The sequence below is a fragment of the Micromys minutus genome, assembly GCF_963924665.1.
Source record: "Micromys minutus genome assembly, chromosome: 11".
Lineage (NCBI taxonomy): Eukaryota > Metazoa > Chordata > Mammalia > Rodentia > Muridae > Micromys > Micromys minutus.
Genome location: NC_137980.1, coordinates 49,676,580 through 49,689,350, shown reverse-complemented (window position 1 = coordinate 49,689,350; position 12,771 = coordinate 49,676,580). Strand labels below are relative to the sequence as shown.

Below are 12,771 nucleotides of genomic sequence, written 5' to 3'. Positions count from 1 at the left end.
AGCTATCCAACATCCCAAGGCACACAGTCACCTGGCTTCCACTGTGATGTGGCCTACCCACTCTTTCCCTGGTTTTACCTGCTCTTGCCTCTGCTCCTGTTTCCTTCTGCCCCCTCTTTACTTGTCTGGGAAACAGAGTTCAGCTTCATCTTTCTGGCCAGGCCTCATGGCTGCACTCCCCTCCTTTGTCTAAACCTCTACTGCAGGACTCAGCCTTTCTCAGGCAGCCCCCATCCCTCATCTACTTGTTTCTGTGCCGTGTGGACCAACCCCCTCAGAAGCCATGAGCTGAGCTTTGTCTGTGCATTCTTGACTAGATGTCTGGTACCTATTAGGTATCTCATAAATATTTGAGGAAAGAAAAAATGAGCAAGGAAAATCATCCTCGGAATCTGTGTTCATTACAGAAGTGGTTGGGTGTGATAAAGAATAAGCTAATTAAAACTACAATAGGAGATACTGTTCGAGCCTCCAAGGCACACACGACAGATAGGCAACAGCCCACCCCAGCCACTGGGCATGGTACCAGCTTGTGGAGGCTGGTGTTCACATTGGTGCTGGCATGATCGACAACCCGATGAACCCAGACAAGACTAAGATAAACTACTTGTCCTCCAGTAGAATAAATATTTCAAATAAAGTCAACCCAAGAAAGTCAGGCCAAACAGCTATTGATTGCTAAAAGCCTGAACTTGAGCCCAATGAATATTCCAAAGTTCACCTCCATGCAGCTTGCCTAAATGGTGATCAATACGCAATTACTGCCCCTTTAAACGTGTCTACACTGCTGTACTGCCTACCCAAAGAAGGGCTTTGCTCTTAAAGTCTTTTGTTTCTTGAATTTGCTTAGGCAGGGAAAGAACAAGGCCTTGGCCCAGCCATGCTCCTTTGCTGTTGGTGTGTCAGGCAGTCCTATGTCATCCATGAACCGGTTTCAGTGTGTGCTCAGCAGGAAGGTGTCCTGGTCAGTAGCCGTTCACTTTCAGGATACCTTTTCCCGGTGGCTAGCCAGTGAGCATTTGTAGCTCTGTTTTCTAATTTCTGCCCACCTGATTATCTGCCCTAGCCATAACCTCTGTAAATCCCAGCTTCAAAAGCTGGGTTCAGAAGTCCAGCCACAGCAAGAACAAGGATGTTATTTCTGTAGTCTCCTACTAGAATTTCATCTTGAGACAGAAAGTTCTTCCCGGGGCACACACTATCCTGATCGGCCTCATCACACCTAGTGTTCCCAGCTCTACCACCCACCCCTCTGACAAGCACCCTGCTGTGTTCCCCTCACTGGCTCCTCCCACGTGTAGCTGCTCTTTCTTTCCTCTTAAACTCGTGAACTTCTGTCCTTTAAATCTGTTTTACTATCCATTCCTCGAATCCCTTAAAAACAAGAAACCTCTGGTTTCCAATAGCCAGGACCGTGTCTGAACAGGCCTGAGTTCTGCCAAAGCCTTCCTCCTGTCTTCAGACTGGGTGGCTGGATTGAAGGTCATCCCTGAGTAGCTGCTGATTATCTGTGTTGAGGACAGAGGTGGGACTAGGATCTGCACATGCTGCACACCTTCCTGTCCTCTGGCTGTCTGCGGAATGTAAGCTGTAGGGTACGGTGGCGTCCTTTACCTTTGACAGGAAAGGTGGCCAGCAGATATTGTGGAGAACCAAACACAGGGGCATTTGTTCTCCCCAGATGGATTTCAGTTTTTGGAGCAGAATTCATGTGTGTGTCTACCACAGTGCTGAACAAGTGCTCAGTAAACACCGTGCACTTGGGTGGTTGATTTACCATCTGTATCCAGTTAGGAAATAATTGATTTGTTTCTCTGTACCTCTTAGAGTGCTAAAGAAAATCATATAAGAGTTTTAGAAATTATGTTCCTGTTACTTTTAGATCTTTTAGATCTTAAAAGTCTCCAAAGCTCCATGTACTGAAGGTCTGGTTGCCAGCCTGCAATAATGTAGGAAGATTGCGGAACCATAATGAGGTGGGTGTAATGGAAAAGAATGAGGTCAGTGAGGGGTACATCCTTAGAGAGACTTTAGCACCACCCCCAACTGCTTCCTCACCACAAGGTGAACATCCCCATTGCCACACAGCCCCGTTGTACCATATTGTGCTTTGTGGAACCAGGACAACACAGTAAAACCTTAGAAACAGACGAGGTGAACCTTCTTTCTTCTTAAGTTGTCTCAGGCATTTTGTCACAAGTGCTCTAGAGAAATCTACAAAGTGGTAGCCGATAACAGGATTGCTGAGACCTTCAGCCTCAAGGGTAGTATCACCTTTGGTTTGGTTTGGTTTGGTTTTTCCTTAAAAGTCATTTAGCTTTTCTAATTTTACAAAGTACATGTTCACTGTTAGAAGATGAAAGTCACTAAGAAGTGGGAAAAGGAATACAAAGATGCTGAAAAAGGAATTGTGAAGTCCAGCATAGTCTCAGGATAGAAATACTTCCGTGGGGAATAAAAGAGACTTCTGTAACCCTTGGCAACAGGCACCCACAGAATGCCCACAGCTAACACCATGCCTAATGGTCAGTGAGTAGATGCTTTTGAACCATGGTCAGCAGCAAGATGAAATGTCTTCTTAGGCATTGAGCTGGGGTTCCCAGACAGGGCAGTTGAGCAGTGCTGGAAAATAAAAGACATCCAAGCTAGGGAGGGAAGAGTTATTTGCTTGCAAATGACATGAAGTTACCCTGTAGATTCTGTTAGTGCAGCTATTAGAACTAACAAGGAAGTTGTATGATTAGTATCAATGTTAATTGTATTTCATTGAGACGTGCTCTCACAGCGTAGCTCTGTAACTCCCTATGTAGTCCAAACTGGCCTCAGCTCACAGATACCTATATCCTGAGTGCTGGGCTTAAAGGAATGTGTCACATTGCTCCCTGCAAGAAGCATACATTTTAAGTCAACTCACTGTGGTACCGTGTGACTGTAATATCACTGTGGTAGTGTGTGCCTATAACCCTTGAAAACTGGAGGCAGCAAGAGTTTGAGGCCAACCTGAGCTACATGAGGTCCTGTCTCCAACAAGAAAGGAGCATTAGTTTTAAACTCACACATGTGAATGACACAGGGACAGTCCTATGTTCTGTGAAAGAATGAGGCTGGTCTTACCTCATACTCAAACTTAACTCAAAAAGATTGGAGGCTTAACTGTAAGAAGTCTGAGAAGAAAACACAGCATAACATTTATGACATTGAATGCAGTAATCGTTCTCTAGGTCTGACAGCAAAAGACAAAATTAGATACATTGAACTCTATCAAACTTTGAAAGTTTTATTCTTCAAATGATACTATTAAAGTAAAGAGAGGGCTAGAGAGAGAGCTCAGCTATTAAAGGTTAAAGTTCACAACCAAAACATCAAGAAAGTAAGGAGAATATTTGGCAGATTGAGGAAATTATTTTATCATATATCTGTTGAGGGACTTTAGCATATAAGAAAAGAAACGCTTAGAACACAAAGATAAAGGCACTTGCTCACCCTGTTTAAAAATGAGCAAAGCAGGCTGGGCTTGATTCACACCTTTGAGGCAGGAGTTCCAGGACAGCCTGGTCCACATAGTGAGTTCTAAAACAACCAGAGTAACACAATGAACCCTTTTCTCCAAAACAAAAAAACTAAACGTATATGAGCAAAGCTTCTAATATTTCCCCAAAGACAATGTATGAATGTCCAAGCTCACTAAATGCTTGGCTCTATTGATTATCAGAAATGTAAATCAGAACCACAGTGATGAGCCTTAGTGGGAACAGGCGCTCTCCACCAGCATGAGCTTGATCTCTGGAACCTGCATAATGGAAGCGAAGAACTGACTCCTACACACATGGCTACACACACACACACACACACACACACACACACACACACACACACGGCATGTGCGCATCCTCAGCATACACTGAGACAACATTCTCACATCCAATAGGATAACTAGAACCCAAAGGTTTTAAGGTGTGAAGAGAATGGATCTCTTGTAGAGAGCAGTCTAGTGGATAAGCATAGTTACCCTTGTAACCAACAACCTTCTTCTAACATAGATGTACCCAAGAAAAAGGAAGTCTCGTGTCCGCTTGAAATTTTATACATTATACGTTAAATTATAAAATTTATAATTTATATATGTAAATATACAGCAGCAGCATTTATAATAGTAGAAAGTACATACATATTAGCATATTGATAACTACATAATGAACTAGACACCATTTAAAAGGGAAATAAACCACTAATAAGCTAGAACACGGGTGAGCCCTGACAACATGACGCTAAGTCACAGAGACCATGTGTAATAGCATTTGCTTGAAATGCCTCGGTTGGCAGGTCCATAGAAAAATACAGAGCTGTGGCTGCTTGGAGCTCAGGAGCCAGGGAGTGGAGGCGAGAAACGGTCAGAGGGTGCGTGGTTTTCTCACAGGGCGGTGAGACACTCGGTCATTGGTCGTGGGACGGTTGCCTGTATGTGAGCACACTGATGCACTGAGCTGTACATTCTCAGAGGACAAAGCAAATGATGAGGTTGTGTCTAGTAAGGCTGTTAAGGGAAGGGGCTGCGAAACCGTCTACCCTCAGCTTGATCAGCTTCTCTAGAATTGTCAGAACACTTGTGGAAATTTGAACGTTACCGTTTGCAACCATAAGATTTTATTCTTGGATGGATAAGAATTTATTCTTCCTACTCCAGATTCTCCTATTAATATATATATAGTAATTTGCTTTGATATTTCATAATGTAAACATTATCTCAATTTTTCTGTTTATATTGGGAGATGTTTTTTCTTCCTAGTACAGTGAGTGCACTCTAAGAAAAAAAATTATATATATATATATATATATATATATATATATATATATATATATATATATATATGTTGTTTCTTATGGAATGCCTTTGGTTTGTAGGGAGAAGAAGATCTCCCGGAGCAGTGCCCTGAAGGTGCTGGACCATGCCATGATTGGGCCCGAAGGCACAGACAACTGCCACAAGTTTGTTGACATCCTTGGCTTACGGACCATCTTCCCACTCTTCATGAAGTCTCCCCGGAAGATCAAGAAGGTGGGAACCACAGAGAAGGAACATGAAGGTAGGGTTCACTGTAGGCCACTGGGAGAGGTCATGCTGAGGGAGAGTACTTGCTTGTGTCTGTCTCCTGTCCCAAGATGGCAAAGCAGCCCAGAGGCTAAGGGTGACCAGTGACCTTTGTGGGTCCTGTTCTGTGTTTGCTTGAATCCTGGAGGTTCCACTCCCTCTGGCCTGTGTGAGTGCGTGAGAAGGCTTTTGTGTTCTTTCTGTAATTTGCGGTGAGGTGTCTCTCTGATGGAAAACCCTTTTGAAAAGAGTAATGAGGTGGCACCACATGTCACCTCCGGAGTGGTGCTTTCATGTATTTCTGTATTAAAGTATGATTCAGCCAACATCAGGAATTGCCGGAATAAACTATTTACAGCCCAGGTTCCCCTTTTTATGTCTCTCCTCCCCGATGGAGCATACTCCTAGCAAAATGCCGCTGTGAATTGTGAGGTCGTAACCAGAGTAGTTACCGCCAGGCCAGTGTCGTCCTGGTATTGTCTGGTGGCCTGCAGCGTCCCTCCCCCAATAAATAGCTGCAGTGCAATCGGGAAGGCCGGCGATTTATGGGCATTGACAGCTCTGCTGGAGGCTAGCAGACACTTGCACCGAGAATTTACATGGTTGGACGGCGATTTTAAAGTGCGGGAGCGTACGGAGAGACAGGAAGCAGTGTGTGTGAGAGAGGAAGGAAGCCTGAGCTGCCAGGGAAACTCACTGGGTCTTGTCAGCAGGCTCCGTGTCCCATGGTTTGGGTGACTTTTTGCTCAGTGGCTGGTAGAGTCACTGCTGTATCTGTTGTGCCCCTCACCCTCCTGTCTGTGTCTCAGATAGACCTGGCTCTGTCTCCCCAACCTTGAAGATCATTTGAGTGGTCATGTGAACTCTCCAGAGGCAGCACTCAGACTGAGAACAAGCTAGAGACCTCATCTGATTCCGGCCGGATATTGACCAAGCGAGTTAACCCCGCTGCCAGCCTTCTCTTTCTCTGGGGGGACTCAGCTGCAAGAGGCCCTGGGAGGAGAAATGAGGCCTAGATATCTAGACGGGCGGTGGCAGCCACTGCTCACTGCCCGCCAGGCTCCGCTAGCGAGCGCCGTCCTCTTTGCAGTGTCATGTCGGCCTCACAGCCTGTGGAGAAGATAGACAGCGGTGTCTTTGCTTATTCGTGCAGAAAATCAGCTCGCACAGGGGCCGGTGTGTGAGTTCTAGTGTGTTTGTATGCATGCATATGTGTGGATACTTGTGTGTGCATACACGGGGAGATCAGAGAACAACTAAGGATGTTGCTCCTCTGCAGCTGTCCACTTTGGTTTTTTGAGAGAGACTCTTTGGCCTGGGGCTAGGCCAGTGTGGCCAGCAGGCCCCGGGGGTCCTCCTATCTCTGTCAGCTCAGTACCACCCTTTCTCACTTGGGTTCTGGAGATAAACTCGGGTCTTCATGCTTGCAGGGCAAAGCCCGTTACCAACCAAGTGTCTCCTCCTGTCCCTAGCGACTCCCCCAGGCCCTTGGTGTAAAATCTGAGGAAGTGAGATTAGTGAACTAAAAGCTGTGAGGTCTGGGCCCTAGTTGTCAAAACTGCTTCCTAAGCCAGGGACGCTTCGCACTGCTGTGGCCAACCTGCTGGCTTCTACCGAGAGACTTGACACCCTCTGAGCGTGGAGAGGAGGTGAAGGAAAACAGCCCTGAGCCAGCTCTTGTTCAAATGCAGGGGTCTGAGAAGAGGAAGTGACAGATTCCGCGAGCAGCTGTTTTTCTGCTGAAAGATGTGCCCGGTGGCGAGCTGGTGACAGAACATTGCCTTTCGAGTGCCTGAGTTAGGAATTTGATAACATTATATTAGTGGGGGCAATGGCTTGGTAAGACAGCTCCTAGAAGGCACGTTGGGCTGTAATGGCTGTCGAGGATAAGCTGTGCATCCTGTACACAGCAGCACCAGAAGCAGAAGGGAGGCCCAAGGACAAAGCACCGCCTGCCTTCTGCCACCCTCCAGCTGCTGCATCCTGGCAAACGGCCCCATATGCTTTCAATGGCAGGACTAAAGAGGGCACATCATGCCAGGCTTCTTTACCCTGCCTTGTCCCCTGCGTAAGCCCCGTGTTCTAATTGCTGTTGATGCTCTTCTGATGCAAGGTCTGTGCCACAGTGGCCTCTCACCATTAGGGATGTTTGTGACTAGGTTCTCAGGCCTCCTTCTGGCCCTTCCCGCTGCTGCAGTGTTTAGCGTTCATCGGTTGGCCTGGCTAGCAGTTGGTCATCCTCAGTTGGATGTCTCTTTCTCGAGGAAGAATAGGCAGCCTGCACTTAGGCCCTCCTAATTAATGCATCTTGGCTCTAGAACTTGGTCCTCTAACCCTGGACATTAAAGAACCTGTGCTTGTACATCTCTGAGGCCCACTGCCTAGCCTGGTGCTTGATGTTTATAATAAGTGCACAATAAATGTTGGGTGGCTGCTAAAATTAGCGTTCTCTGGAAGACTTCATTGAGGAGAGGCATAGGCTTGAGTCTCTCCCCAGCTTGCTGAAGGCGTGTAGCTGACTGTATGTAGTTGGCACTGATGGTTGACAGTGATACATGCCTTTAATAAGGTTTTCATCCAGGCCCTTCTTACGTACAAGAAGACCTCTGCTAGGCACACTGGATTCTGTCACACTGGCTTAGACCTCCAAGGGCCCCGTATGCACAGAGCTTCATGGGTAAGGCCTGCTCAGGATTCTTCTTGTGGTGCTCAGATTCCTGATTAATCGTCATGAAAGGGAGTTAGTGCCCCAGTCTGGAAACAGCCTAGAACTCACCCTTTTCTTTCTTAGCAAGTTTTGGGTTTATCTCACATCCTGGTTGTCTTAAGTCCATTCTGGTACAGTCTCCTCAGTCCTGTCACCTCAGGACCTGCCCCAAGCAACTGCAGTGGCAGTTTAGCCTGGTGGCACAGTTGGCTCACTGTTAATCATGTGTGATCTTGGGCACATTTCTAAATTCCCTCTCCGAGCCTCAGCTGCCCCATCTAGAAAATAGTGAGGCTAGAATCACCCACTCTGACTGTGTTTAAGGGCCAAATGGAAGGACAGACGTCTAAGACTGCCACTCTACGTCCATGGAATGGCTCCATCAGCTGTCAGCAGTGAGCAGGTGCAGACTTTTGGGTGTGTGTCATGTTCCTCAAGCAACATAGCTTTCTCACACAGCTTTTACCCTGCAGTCAGTGTAGTACTCTAGAGATGATTGGTTGATTGGTTGATCGGCTTGAGACAAGCACCTTGGCTTGGCTTGGATCTGTTGTGAAATCAGGCTGGCCTTGAACTCATAGCTTCTTCTCAGTGCTGTGCACTGTGGCTTGATGATTTAAAGAATATGGAAGGTTGTTTCTGGATTATATGCAAATATTGTGCCATTTTTTATTTAACGGACCTCGGTAGCTATGCATTTTGGTATCTGTGCCAGGCTCTGGGCCTAATCCCCTCAAAGATAAGAGATGGCTTTTTATGCCTATCATAGGACCTACAATTAAGTAGTCAGCTTTGGAAAGTACTAATTCTGATCATAACAATATTGTCAGAAGTTTTGTATATCTGTGCCTTGACCACACAGCCTTGCTTTTTATAGAGAAGTCTTAGGGCAAGCTTGACAATGAGAGGGCTGTACGCATTCGTGTTTGTGTGTGTGTGTGTGTGTGTGTGTGTGTGTGTGTGTGTGTGTGTGTGTGTGCAGGTACATATAGGGCTGTATGTATGCATGTGTGTGTGTGTATACAGGTGCATGTAGTGCTGTGTGTGTGTGTGTGTGTGTGTGTGTGTGTGTGTGTGTGTGTGTGCGTGCGCGTGTGCGCACGCTCATGTGCAGATGTCTCCATTGCTCTCCCCCCAAATTGTTACGACAGGGTCTTTCACTGATCCAAGAGTTCACATATCCAAGAGTGGCTTGGCTGGCTCTAGGAATCCTGTCTCTGCCTCATCATCACTGGGATTATAGGCAAGCACCTCATGCTTGGCTTTTGACACGACTGTCCTTGTGCCTGGCAAGCAAGTCACTAAATGAGCCATCTCCCTGACCCCTAGGAGAGCTCCTTCTTGATGGAGAGTCATGCTGAATAACTTGGTATCATAAACCAGCTATGGCCCCTCAGCCTATAGGAGGGGTTGAGAAAGGAGGCTTCTAGACTACAGTAACTCCAGAGAGGAGGGAGAAACAAAACTGCCCTTATAACCTCAAATTGCTGGTAATTGAGTTCCTCTTTTGTGAGTCTGTGGAGAAGGAAAAGAATTATTGTAATTGAAATCCATTCAGGTTTGCATAATAAAACCTTCAGAAATAGATCTGGGGAGGCATGTAGTATGGGGGATGGGTCAGAAGGAACCACTTGCCCTTGGGTACAGTGCTATGACTGGCTGCCTCTTTGGATTTATAAAGAATTGCACAGTGTATTGTCTCCTTGGTTTTAACTGCTTTAGCACAGGCAGGGAGGATAAAAGAACTGGGATCCAGAAATGGCATCTGACCTTTACTTCCCAGCTCTCTTTTAAATTCTTATTAAAATAGGCCCAATTTTCCTTGTATTGCCTCATTAGGTAGGTGAGTTATTGAGTTTGTAGCCGTTCTAGTTAATTGCGCTGTTTTAACATGGTTCCCCTGGAGGCTGTTAAGAGCTTTGAGGGGGTGAGCTCCCAAGCAGCGTAGGTGTGTGGTGAGCTTGCTGGGCATGTGCATACATTTCCACCTTACCCACAGTGACAGTACTTGATCAGCGTTTTGAAGACTTTTCTGTTGTCAGTGTAGGGTTTTAAGTGATTCTAGTCAACTCTGTATGTCAGGAAAACATGTTGGTGCCCCAGGCCTCCTGGGCTTCTAACACAACAAAAGAACAGTCCAGGCTCCCATGACACTCTTCTAATCCTGCCAGGGTTTGAACAGAAGGGCGTGGCTTCTCTGCAGTCCGACAGAGGGAACTTTGGCCAGCCCAGAGGAAAAGGAGCGTAATGGTATCCCATCCTTTTGTGCAAGCTTTGGGTGGATTAACACTGTGGTTAAAAATAGGCAGAGAGACCTTAGGCTGTGGCAGGTCTTGTGTGCATGGGAAAGATAGTGGCATGCCAATCTTCCAGAGTCTATGCTCTTCCCAGGCTCCGTCTTCATGTTCCCCGCTTCTTCCTTCCCTACAGCCTCCCTACTCACTGTGGTCAGGTATCAGTCACTTGTAACACTGGCCTGTATTTCTTAACCATGCAATCTAACTAGGGTTTCTACTCCAAGAAGTTGCTCAGTAATAGTTTATACAGATTTGTTCCTTAGTCTCTAAGAACAAGCGTACTACTCGCCTTTCTGAGTTATAAAAGGACTGAGCAAACTTCCATATTAATATGGAGTTATTAATTCCATTTTATTATTGATATTAATGGAATTGATAATTACCATTATTAATTTAATAAATGTTATTTTATGGTGGTTCATTACATAATACTGACCCCAGCCATCACTCCTTCATAAGCGTTGCATTCGAGCAGAGGTGCTAAAATGTTTCCACTCAAGAAATTTTTATGTAATCCTGGGTATAATGGTACATAAAATATAGGAATAGAAAGTCAACATTTGGGGCTGGAGAGATGGCACTCAGTTAAGAACACTTGCTGCTCTTGGAGGGGACCAGGGTTTGGTTCCAACTGTCTGTATCACCAGGTAGCTAAGAGCTGCCTGAAAGTCAGGCTTTAGGGTATCTGACGCCCTTCACAGGTGCTGGGTGCCTGTGTACACACACACACACACACACACTCTCTCTCTCTCTCTCTCTCTCTCTCTCTCTCTCTCTCTCTCTCACTCACTCACTCAACCCTCCACATGTGCCGCATACCCATGCAGACACATAAAAAAATAGATTGATAAATAGGTAAGTCAGCATTCACTGATAATCATAAATAAAGTTGCTTTAAGACAGTTTTGGTATATATAGTTTTATTATTTATTAAAGATAAAAGATTTGTATACTAATGAAGATGGTTGTGTAGTTTGTCTAAATATTTGATATAGAGCATTACAGAGATGTCTTTCAGAGTTGGGTTTGATAATCACCAATGCTGAAAATACCACTTCATAAAGCTACACAATGCATGGTGGCAGAAGAATGTCTAGGACAATTTTAGGAAATTTTGGGAATCCTCTCCTAATTCCAAACCAAAATTTACTTGATGACTTTTTATGAAATTCAGGTCAACAATTCAAACAGCATTTTTTAATATCAAACATTCTAACATAAAACAATCAAAGGATACACTAAATCAATACATAGATCTTGAAGAATAACAGTAGGAAAATATTAACAGTCTTTGTTTTCCATAATTAAACCATTATGTTTCCATACAAGCAGAAAACTTAGTGTGTGCAGTAAAAACATTGGCTCACAGCACACAATAGTCTCAGATCTGCACCAAGGCATCTGAGGCCGAGTTTTCTGGTGTGAAGATGCAAAGTGCTTATAGATGTGTTCAGGCCACAGCTTCTGTGACTTCATGCACAGGACACAAATCATGGCAGACACACCTCAGACTCATTCCTTGTTTGTTTTTAGCTGTGCCTTGTTGCTCATTCAGAAGCACACAGAACACCCCAGTTTCATTAGTGGTGCTGCTCCAAAGATGGCTTCTTACTCATGTTCCTCTCCTTCTGCTATCTCAGTATTTAGTGTGCCTGACAAAGACTTCAGTTGGTTTCTTGAACCTAATGGTCTTGGAGCTGGACTGTATGTGTGTCAGTACTGTGTGGAGCATCAGAAAAAAACCTTCCCAGGGAGATTTACCAGGAAACACTAGAGCCCACTTACCCACAGAACCCAACTCCTCTCTGACAAAGCTTGAGAAGCAGGGTGTGCTGACTTTGGGTTGCTGCTTTGTGTTGTGTTTGAAACCTTGCAACCAAACATTTTCTGGATCAATTTCCTTTCTCTTCCTTCAGCTGCTTGTCTCAACACTACACTACACGCCCACAACCCCCATCCCACAACCCCAAAACCCACAACCCCACCATGGATGGCAGAATGTAGGATGCTGAAAGTAGACACTGTGCTTGGGTTTTGAGCTGACTGGCTAACTGGCTTAAGTCCTTTGGGATTTACCCAGGCAGCTCTCTTCTGTTTGCCCCTAGGAAGACAGAGAGAGGGTACACTCACTGCAGTGCTTCCCTTTGAAGAGAGGGAAGAAGCAGGCCATCCTCTAATAGACACAGGCCTTTACTGTGCTTTTGAAATTAGACTTTTCTCTCTTCTCTTTGCTGTCTTTTTTTCTTCTCATTGAGTTTGTCGGCTCCCAAGCACCTTTTAAGTGTCAGATGCAGAATCTGAGCTGAGGTCAGGTTCAAACCATCTTCCAGCAGCCAGGCAGCTGTGGTGTCTTCTGTTGGGTATAGAGAAACAGCACAAGGTTGAGGAGAAAGATTGCTTTTACAGGTAGGCTGACCAGTGTGGTTCAACTCACAGGCTGCGATTGGCTCTACTTACTGGCTGCTGAGTGGCCTTGGGCAAGTTCTGTCTTTTGTTTGAACTTGAAATCAAGCAAGATTGGCAGCATCCTCCCTTGAGGTTGTACAGAGTGATGATTGGGAATGCCCTTATTCGGTCCCCGGCAGTGGGGTACCGTGACTAATGTTGGGTCCCTTCAGAGAGAGTCATCCTTACCTACCTCATCCACATTCTGTGCTTACATATGCACTACAAACTCC

General features: G+C 45.5%; 1 protein-coding gene across 1 annotated transcript in view; it reads left to right on the top strand.

The window, feature by feature from the left end:
• CTNNBL1 (catenin beta like 1) overlaps nucleotides 1–12,771 on the top strand; it is a 148,584-nt gene that overhangs the window by 93,660 nt on the left and 42,153 nt on the right. Inside the window, exon 11 of the mRNA XM_080924946.1 lies at nucleotides 4,903–5,084. Coding sequence (XP_080781072.1) covers nucleotides 4,903–5,084 — 182 coding nt within the window. The remainder of the gene's footprint in view (nucleotides 1–4,902; nucleotides 5,085–12,771) is intronic.